The following is a 10,031-nucleotide window of genomic DNA, read 5'->3' as shown; positions in this document are numbered from 1 at the left end:
ACAGGACGTTCAAGTACGAGTGCTGTCGGACCGTCTTAGTGGTGTCTTGCTGTGTGGCGATTAGGTGTTCGTACACGGTGTTTGTCAGCTGCTGCTGGTTGTCCTCGCTGCAGCTTTCCAATTCCCGGTCGATGAGGTCGGAGGTGAGACTGTTAAACTCGCTGTTGAGCTCTTCCTCCGTCAGAGGTTGCGACGACGCCCTGGACATCTTTTGGCTGCTTCTACCGGTGGCCAATGGCTGTGTGGTGTTCTGGCTCGAACGCAGCGGCAGGCTGACCACAAATGGTGGTTTAGGCTTCTTGAACATGCTCTTCAGTCCCGCCATCATTTTCATGAACTGAGCGCACCGCACCTCGTTCAGCGAGCTCCTGACGGTGAGCTCGTCGGTGCTCGCGGAGGGTTTAGGTCGTGACGCAAAGAAACGCTTGACCTTTTCCAATATGGCGCTCATGTCGATGCAAGGTTTTGACACCACGGTGGCCACACTGGTGCCAGCGCGCTCGGACTGCTGCTGGAGTTGGATCATGGTCTGGATGATGTCTTGTGCTGTGGACTGAGCGTCTTCCGAGCGCTCTGTGAGTTCTCCGTCATCACTGTCCCGCCCCTCCTGGGCCCACTTCAGCAGGATTCTTGCCACGGCCCGGGTAGCGGCCTCCATGTCCACAGGGGTCAAGCCGCTCATCTTGTAGAAGCGCTGAGTCATCTTGCTCAAGTAAGACAAACATTTGTGAGCGTGGCTCACCATCTCGTACAGCGTGTTGACGCTGGACATGGTAGCGTTAACATAAAGCATAGGCTCTGATTGGCCCTCACTGCTGAGGGCGGAGCTTAACACAGAGTTCATTCTCACGTTGGCCTCATTCTCGATCAGGGTTGTGAAGCGCTTAGCGCCCACAAACTCCATCTCAGGTACATCGGCGGCAGCGGCGAATGTGGTCATGATCCTGTCGCCGAGCTGCGGGGTGCACCTTTCGATGGCGGTGCTCATCTCATCGGGGGAGGCGCGGCCCTCCAGGTGCTCCACCAGCACCGGCACCACCAACCTCAGAACCTCCGTGGCCACCGTCTGCACAATCTCACCGCACATGTCCGCGAGGAGCATGTCGATGGCGGGGTCACGTACACCTGCGGCCAACAAGGCCCACTGCGCAGGCGAAATCCCCAGGAAGTATTTCTCCGTCAAGGCCAGGAGCGCCTGACCGGAGATGTAACTTTCACCATCCATCTTGATCCAAACAGGAAGTAGATTTATTCACGATGTCACGATCCGGAATGATACAAATGTTCCTGCTGATTGATGCTTCAAACTCAGGCCCTTCCTAGATCGTGATGTCACGTTTGATGTAAATATGATGTCGCCACTCGTTCAAGCACGATGTCATGTTTGATACAAACATTTTTCACCGGAGGGTCTCACTCCGCATTAGAACTATCTTTATCGTATCTTCTGTGGAGGAAAAAAGACAACAGTTACAAAGTCTTCCAGCATGCGTCGCACAGATGAGCTGTCATTGACTTTGATGAGTGGGTGTGGTTAATGAATCATGGCGTTGAAGGTATACCTAATACCTAAGTATCAGCGGTTCATTAGCGCCTTGAATCTCATGTGAATTAATTCAAAAACATGTTTAGTCATTGGTGTCCAAAGTGCGGCTCAGGGGGCCATTTAGGCCCTGCAATTCATTCATTCATTCATTCATTCATTTATTCATTTTCTACCGCTTTTCCTCACGAGGGTCGCGGGGGTGCTGGAGCCTATCCCAGCTGTCTTCGGGCGAGAGGCGGGGTACACCCTGGACTGGTCACCAGCCAATCACAGGGCACATATAGACAAACAACCATTCACACTCACATTCATACCTATGGACAATTTGGAGTCACCAATTAACCTAGCATGTTTTTGGAATGTGGGAGGAAACCGGAGTACCCGGAGAAAACCCACGCATGCACGGGGAGAACATGCAAACTCCACACAGAGATGGCCGAGGGTGGAATTGAACCATGGTCTCCTAGCTCTGAGGTCTGCGCGCGAACCACTCGACCGCCGTGACGCCCGGCCCTGCAATTAATTCCTTAATTGGCCGGTGAAATATTCTGAACATCATATTAAACATGACAACACGTCAGAAGGGCTGCACGGCGGTCGAGTGGTTAGCGTGCAGACCTCACAGCTAGGAGACCTGAGTTCAATCCCACCCTCGGCTATCTCTGTGTGGAGTTTGCATGTTCTCTCCAGGTACTCCGGTTTCCAAAACATGCTAATGCTTAATTGGTGACTCCAAATTGTCCATAGGTATGAATGTGAGTGTGAATGGTTGTTTGTCTATATGTGCCCTGTGATTGGCTGGCCACCAGTCCAGGGTGTACCCTGCCTCTCGCCCGAAGACAGCTGGGATAGGCTCCAGCACCCCTGCGAAAATGAATGAATTAATTTTTATTACAATTTTATTTAATTACTTTTGACTTTTGGGCTTTTGCGTTTTTAGGACTGTTTAAAAGAATGTTATAATAAAATAATTATTACCATTACTATAAATATAGAATATTATAGTTATGTATAATAATATAATATTATATTATTATAATATTTATTACCATTATTCTTAGTAGTACTATTATTTGATTTCTCTCCTACTCATCTGATTATAAAATAAGTCACTTGCCCATTGATACATACTCTGGTACAGTAGGTGGCGGTATGCACCTTTAAAAAGTCATTGTTGCAACCATTAAACCAAAACAAGAAGAAGAAGAAGAAGAAGCAAAAAAACAACAACAACAAAACAAAGAAACGGCTGGGCTGCGCGTCACTCAACCAACCAACAAAGTCAGACATTCTTCTCTTTCTGGGAGCTTGAAAAAACTTCTTTGACCCTCACCTCGGTAGAAATATGGCGATGAAGAGCTTGGTGGCATTCCACTCGCAGCTTGCCGCCATCATGGACGGTCTGACCCGGGCCGCCGTGGCGGAGATCAGCCACCTGGTAGACGAAAGCTACGCCGTCCTCCAACTGGAGATCAGCCGCAGTCGCCAGGAGAATGAGGCCCTGAGGAGGAAGCTGGACCTCATTGAGACCATCGTCGCAAGGGGGCACGACGGTGGGCGAGTGGCCGTGCTGGGCCCCGGGAGCCAGGAGGACCCCTGTGGAAAGACCGGGGACTCAACCACCGGTGAGTGTTAGGCCGCAGGCGGCAAAGCCGGTGGACACAATTGAGAATTCAATTTTACATTTTTTTGAGCTGCACGTCAAGCTGAGCCGGTTTGTTTCAGCCTTTAATCTTTAAAGTTAAATTTGAGCATATTTTAGTTGTAATACACTGGGCTCTGCTGTTAAAACTACTATTGTACAACTACAGCTGTATTGATAACTACTGTATTGATATTGTACTACTGTTTCACCACTGCCGATTACTACTACTACTACTGCTACTACGATAGCAGTACGGTATGATAGTATTTAGGATTGTTTATTTGAACCATAGTTCAATACTATACTGGAACCATAGTAGTAATATCACACTATTATTGTACTATTACACATAGTACTACAATAAATAGTATTCACTCTAAAAATAATACACTGGCCTAAAAAATGTTGGTGGAAAGATGACAATTTGTTATTTTCCCCAAAATTTGTGTTATTGTCAAATGCAAATGTTGACAGGTATTCACACGGCATGCTGGGAAGCTCACATGCATACTTCCTCAGCACGCAACAATGTCAGTCCGGTCCAGTCCCTATTTCCGGATTGGATTCGGGATCCAACACATATGGCTGTATAGGAAAAGCTAACATTTTAAAAAGATAAATCACTGTTTATTATCAACTCCTATAAAGTTGGGTTTGACAGCTAGCGGAACAACACCGAAAGTCCTGAGCAGAGTGTGACCAACCACAGCGGAGTGGGCATACCTGGCCTGGGGTCAGGGTGTGGGTGGAATAAATTAAAATAGTTTTCACGGGAAGCACAAAATCCAAGGAAATACAGAGGGAATGGGTGCAGATTGTGGAAAATCTTAAAAGTTCTTTCTGTGCAGGTTATCGTTTGTAGCTGCTCTATAGATGTCCACAACTCAATACAAAGGGTCAAAAAATGAGCACAATAGGTCCCCTTCAAACATTGTACTTCATCAAGTGGTGCCAATTTACACTCTGTCTTAATGTGTATATTGTAGTAGCTAGAATTATTTTATTTGGATCATAGTTAAAAATTGTACTATGTGCTATACTACAGTATTGTACTACAGTAGTAGCGCTTAGAATGTAAAAGTGAAAAGAAAGTGAGTATAAACAAATATATATATTTTTTTAAATCCTTTATATTTTCATTCTATTACAGTGTGTGTAACATCATCAGGAGTCTCCAATTCAGAAAGCGGTGGAAGGAGAAGTGGGCCGAGCGTTTCCTCCGCACAAGCAGCAGAGGTGAGAGGTCACTGACAGAGCCGAGGTCCTCATAGATTTGATAGAAGGGGATGCTGCTTGATGAGGGTGTCATCTACATGATTTTTTTAGAAAGAAAACTTCTCTTCTCTCAGGCGAGTGAAGGGGATGTTGTGATCAAACAGGAAGTGGCCAACTACACCCATGGCCAGAAGCTCATTGATGAGGACGGTATGAAGTGGAATCACATGCTGTGATATTAACATGTTAACGTTGGCATCTACATAACGTCTGTGTGTTTCAAGGAGCGGTGCTGCAACCATCGCCAGATGACGGTCAAGGAGGTCCATCTGGCACGTCTGCCACCCCATCAGCTGATGTGAAGCCTTGGGAAAATAACGACAACCACCTCGTCGAGCCTCACAGTTCCGTCAGTGCTCCAGAGTCTCCGGGTCTAGCAGGTGGTGCCGGCGACGCAACAGACATGTTTGATTTGGCCTCCGAGTCAGACGAAGAAGTCTTGTCTGCAGCGCAGAGGAAAGGATTGGTCTTAGCTTCAGGAGGTCGTACCACGGGTGAACTGAACCGGGTCGACTCGCTGCCTGCCTCATGGTCCGACAACAGCGAGGTGGACTTCTGCCCTCCATGGGCCAATCAGGGCCTGCCGAGCGTAATGGCTGTCTCTCACAGGCAGCATCTAGAGCGGGACCACCGGCCGATGACATTAGAAAAGATGTCTGACTTAACCACGGCTTTCCCTTTAGCGCTGGGCCTGGTGGCGCATAAGCTGGAGGCTCTGGATCAGAACCGCCTCAACAGACGCTTCGTCTGCAACTATTGCGGCAAATGCTTCACGTCCTCACGCAGCCTCGAGACGCATGTGCGCGTTCACACAGGCGAGCGTCCGTACAGCTGCGGCCAGTGCGGGAAGCGCTTCACGCAGTCGGGCCACTTGAAGACCCACCAGAGTGTCCACACGGGCGAGAGACCCTTCAGCTGCCAGCACTGCACCAAGAGGTTTGCTGGCAAACAGAACCTCCGCATCCACTTGCAGAAACACCACCCTGCAGAGCCAGCACACCCCGCCCCCCTCCACCTGCAGGAAGGGTGAATCTCCTTCCCAAATAAATGTACTCACGCTTTTGTGTGATAAGTTTTAACTTATTGTAGACCTTCAACCGTCCTGATGGTGGCTTCATCATCATGACTTCACACTGTGTGGCCTTCCTGTAAGCACTTCCTGTAAGGCTGACAGCTGAGCCCTGTAAACGGACTCACACTGACTACGGTGCAGCTCCGATCCTGATCCAGCCCAGATTGATGCAAAGTGGCACTCGTTGACTGAAAACCGCTGTAGCCAGAGCTGCTCTGCACGAAGCTAATGTGAACCTACAACAGGGATTTAAATCTTCCAGAATGCCGGAGGCTGCAGCGGATTCAGGCCCTGTTCACACATAAGCGGGTATCTCATCAAACAAAGTTATTTTTCCACGATTTGGCCAATCCACACGAGCCTGCAGGTTTTCAAAACCTGTTGGGGTGGACACCAATAACCCAATGCATTTATAGGGTTACACGTTGGTTTGTTTGTTTTTTAATACAAGGTTGCGTGGACATAATGTTTTTCATAAACAGACGGTAAAATAAGCGGTTTTAAAAATAGCCTGCAACGTGTAGACAAGTCCTCAGTGTGAGCCTGGGGTGAGAAATTTGTTGACAGTTGGGTTTGCCACAACAGCATGTTTGTTTCTTAATAAAAAGGTAACTAAAATAAACTACAACTTTGAGTGTTGAACCAAGTGCATTCAATGGTTGATCCATCCATCTTCTATACTGTTGCCAGCCAAGCGTAGGGCACATATAGACAAACAATTATTCACACTCACATTCATACCTTGGCATATACCACAATGATTTGGGGATGTATCGCCATATGATGATATAAAACAATATCAAATTTTAATCCAGTGGAGTCTTGTATCAAAAGCTACAATCCTTAAGGCATGTAATGAAATACACTTGTCTCAAATTGAAAAGCACGATTATTTATCGCTAACAAACTGTAAAACTTTCTAATGGAATTTCAGCCTCTGCACGTATTGCTACTAAATCTTCACCGAACTATAATGCCTGTGCCATGCAATTCCAACTGAATCTGTAAGATATTTTAAATTGTTCGTTTACACAGACATAAGGCAAATGGTGCTCTTATTTTAAAGGGCTGTCGCGGAAGTGTGCTGTGTATGTGGAGAATGAATTTACGGTAAAAATAAACGTGGTTCTAGAGATGCCAAAGATGCCAAAAAATGTGTGGCCAACATGCTAACCACACATCCACCACAATTAAACAACTTATATTTATGTCAGGGACTTTTTAATTGAACCGTGATTTTTACTCGTATTGACTTTCGCGTGCTAATAAAATCCTTTTATTTTGTAACGTCAACTGTTCATTTCCGCCGGAAGGGTGGGCGGAAGTGGAACGTTTTGTATTTGATGTAATAGTCCGCGAGTGGTGCTCCAAAGTAACACCCTCACAGTCAAGTTCTGTCATTGGGTAGGAGGTTCGGTTTTGTTCGGTCCGGTCCAGCAACACAATGTCTCTCTTAACGGGACAAGCTCTTCAGGAGCAGCTGAGCGTCATCATGGCGGCGCTGAGCCAGGCGGCTGTGGTAGAGATCTGCGAGCTGGTGGATGGAGCCTTGGCCGGCCTGCGCACCGAGAACCAGCAGCTCAAGAGCAGACTGGACCTCATCGAGGCTGTGGTGGTTCGGGGCAGTTTTGGCAGCAAGGAGGCCGAGCAGCCGCAGCCGCAGCCGGGCGACGGAGGAGCTGAAGCCGGCGAGGACGCTCAAATGTCCGGCGAGGAGGTGTGAGCATGAATACACGCCCGGTGTAACAAATTGATTAGTTAAATCGGTAGCATCTTGTTTATACTGTTGATTTAATCAATCGCTTGTGTTAGTTGTTACAGCAGACATTTTAGTTCCCCTGTTTTGATCTTATTTAATGATTTGATAACTGATTCCAATACAGTTACATTATATTTACAACCAGTTATGACGTCACAGTAAAGTTCTAGTGCTGTACTTTATATCTTTGTTTATGACATCAGAAGGACAAAGGTCCTGTCCACCAATCCTCACAGAGCGCTGTCTTGCTCCATCCTTTAACCTTGGTAATGTTATGCTAAGCTATGCTATGCTATGGGTCTCAAACCTGTGGTGTTTTGGTATCAGTCTTAAGGTGACAGCTGACGTGTTTCGCGGGTTTTTTTTTTTTTTTTGCAGCTTCCTGACGTGGTGTTGATTAAAGATGAAGACTCTGACGTTGAGAAAGGTGAGTGATGATGTCATCTGAAAGGGGCGGAACTAAACGGTAACGCCACAATTATTTGTCTTCAGTAGAGGATGTCATGCCATCGTCCACCACCCGGCAAAAGAAAAGGCATCGAGTGAGAGACAAGGAGTTGGACAGGAAAGCAGGAAGTCAGGACGGGGTTACCATGTACTCAGACACTCTTGGTTGCTCCCCCACGCCGGCTGCTGATGACACGACGGCGGCTGAGTCGTGTCCGTCATTCGCTCCTCTGGAAGAACCTGAGGTTCATCTTGTGGGCCAGGACAGTCGTTTGTCTTATATGTCCACGACTGCTGTGATGGACGGGCCGTCTTCCACTAACATAAGCAGTGCATGGAGTGAGCCGCTGCAGAGTCATGTGACCTTGGCCCACTTCGACCACAATCCACCCGGCGACGCCTTTGGCCTCAAGATGATCAGTGTCTCAGGCTCGGCGCCGGTTGGCCACAATGACACAACATTTGAGTACCAGACGGGAGACCTAGCCGACGCCTACGGGGGGGGCAAAGGTCGGCGCTTCATTTGCTCCGTCTGTAACAAGACCTTTGCCACATCTCAGAACCTGGACGTTCACATGCGCATCCACACAGGAGAAAAGCCCTTCATTTGTCAGCAGTGCGGCAAGAGGTTCACGCAGTCCGCGCACCTCAAGTCTCACCTCAACATCCACACGGGAATGCGACCCTTTGCCTGCACCACGTGCTCGCGAAGCTTCATCGCCAACCACGCCCTGAAAATGCACGTTAAGAAGTGTCACACCAACGGCTGACATGCTATCTTTGACTTAGCGCTTGCCGTCACATACGTCTTTCAACTGCTGACAGCGTTCATTTGACCACAACAGTGTTTCCCACAGGACTGCAATGTATGTGTGGTGGTGTCTTAGATGATAATTGGCATGTGCATGTCATTTTTAGATGCTGTGATAGGCAAAAAGCGAGGAAAAACTGTAAACAAATACATCATGAATTTTGTCTGTTTTTTTCCTGTGTAGTTTTTTCTAATCGGGCATCGGAGGAGTGTCATATTTCTACACTGATGCAATGTAAATAGTCAATATTAGGTCAGATGTTTAAATACAAATATACAAAGCAAGGGTTTTATAAAAAGTAAAACGTCCAAAGTTTCTACGTCCACTCTTTTGAGAAGACTGTTATGTGCTTTCATGTTAAGTCTCCAAAAGTGTCCAATAATCCGCTAGGCTTCCTACTAGGATTGGCCTATATATTTTGTTTACCGGTATAGATGCTTCCAATGATAAGAAAATGACTTATACCGATGCAAATCATAAACCTAAAGAAGCCGAGTTCATGACTTTGCGGCGTGGCGGTGATATAAGATGAATCAAATGCTGTAATCGTGAGGAGAAAGAAAGTTTGTTTGTGGAAGTATCGCTCAATCGTGGCACAAAATCTCGAAAGACTGAACAATCCCCTCCCGATCTACGCAAGTTAAAATGGAGATAAACGCAGGCAAAAGTTGTCTGAATCTCCTCTTAGAGCATGAATGGAAGCTAGCAGGGTTTAGCTTATGTGGTTGTATGTGCGCGGATCGATCTAAAATCCATATCAATCCCAATGTTGGTTATCAATATTGATCTATACTTGGGCTTCAGTTGGTTTCCTGTCCATCTGCAACGGTTTAATTATGGGCATGCACTGCAATGCAGGCCCCCACTGACAGCTACATTTTTTTTCTACCATTCTAATTGGAAGCTCCAAATTGTCCGTAAGTGTGAGTGTAGACTATATGCATGCATCAGATTAGCAGAAGAAAAAGAATGAGTGACTTTGTGTACTGACCGACTGTGACACGCTGTGTATTGGTGTCCTTAAAGGATGGAATGTATATTGTCAGTTAGCATTCTCACATATCACTCCACAATGGTTACTGTGTGCAAATAAATGACCACTAACAATGTGTGACATAGGAAATACCACGTTGGTACACCGAGCCAGTAATGTATGGACACATGCTTCAACCTTAAGGTGAAAGGTTAAAGCACCTACATTACAATGTGTAGTATTGCACTGACTTCCTATGAGCTTCTTTTCAGTATTTATATACTATTTAGTATTTTAGTATTTATATTCCCAATAAACTTTGAGAAAACTCACAGTGAGCTTTTCAACATTTTGGAAATCACAGGAGGTCATTACTCAATATAACAGTCTGACTCACGGTGTCATCTTAGCCAGAAGGCTAAAATCATCATACAGCAACTTAACACTCAAAGGGAACCTAAGAAATATACAAGTACCAATACAAGTTTAAAAAAAACAAAAC

At 46.4% G+C, this 10,031-nt stretch overlaps 2 protein-coding genes across 3 annotated transcripts; both read left to right on the top strand.

Annotated features, from left to right (window-relative positions):
- The first annotated feature begins 2,748 nt into the window (after positions 1-2,748).
- LOC131125712 (uncharacterized) lies at positions 2,749-6,516 on the top strand. Its single transcript, XM_058067516.1, has 4 exons — positions 2,749-3,171; positions 4,342-4,427; positions 4,541-4,616; positions 4,691-6,516. Exons 1-4 carry the CDS (start codon positions 2,892-2,894, stop codon positions 5,494-5,496), a joined length of 1,248 nt encoding a protein of 415 aa, XP_057923499.1. The 5' UTR covers positions 2,749-2,891; the 3' UTR covers positions 5,497-6,516.
- Positions 6,517-6,856: 340 nt separating this feature from the next.
- LOC131125756 (B-cell CLL/lymphoma 6 member B protein-like) lies at positions 6,857-9,761 on the top strand. Of its 2 annotated transcripts, none has more exons than XM_058067597.1 (3): positions 6,857-7,255; positions 7,676-7,724; positions 7,793-9,761. In XM_058067597.1, the coding sequence occupies exons 1-3, from the start codon at positions 6,983-6,985 to the stop codon at positions 8,512-8,514; spliced, it is 1,044 nt and encodes a 347-aa protein (XP_057923580.1). In that variant the 5' UTR covers positions 6,857-6,982; the 3' UTR covers positions 8,515-9,761. The 2 variants fall into 2 exon arrangements, with proteins under 2 accessions (XP_057923580.1, XP_057923579.1); XM_058067596.1 differs by having other exon boundaries at positions 7,790-9,754.
- Positions 9,762-10,031: the final 270 nt, after the last annotated feature.

Source organism: Doryrhamphus excisus, chromosome 3 (genome assembly GCF_030265055.1).
Source record: "Doryrhamphus excisus isolate RoL2022-K1 chromosome 3, RoL_Dexc_1.0, whole genome shotgun sequence".
NCBI classification, from domain to species: Eukaryota; Metazoa; Chordata; class Actinopteri; order Syngnathiformes; family Syngnathidae; genus Doryrhamphus; species Doryrhamphus excisus.
Note: the sequence above shows the minus strand (reverse complement) of the source record. Positions and strands in the feature narration are given on the sequence as shown.

Bases quoted from the DNA above. Each gene is read 5' to 3' on its own strand.
- LOC131125712 (XM_058067516.1), top strand. From the start codon at position 2,892: ATGGCGATGAAGAGCTTGGTGGCATTCCACTCGCAGCTTGCCGCCATC. The intron at 3,172-4,341 runs GTGAGTGTTAGG...ATTCTATTACAG, and splicing joins GACCGGGGACTCAACCACCG to TGTGTGTAACATCATCAGGA. The intron at 4,428-4,540 runs GTGAGAGGTCAC...CTCTTCTCTCAG, and splicing joins CCTCCGCACAAGCAGCAGAG to GCGAGTGAAGGGGATGTTGT.
- LOC131125756 (XM_058067596.1), top strand. From the start codon at position 6,983: ATGTCTCTCTTAACGGGACAAGCTCTTCAGGAGCAGCTGAGCGTCATC. The intron at 7,256-7,675 runs GTGTGAGCATGA...TTTTTTTTGCAG, and splicing joins CTCAAATGTCCGGCGAGGAG to CTTCCTGACGTGGTGTTGAT. The intron at 7,725-7,789 runs GTGAGTGATGAT...ATTTGTCTTCAG, and splicing joins AGACTCTGACGTTGAGAAAG to TAGAGGATGTCATGCCATCG.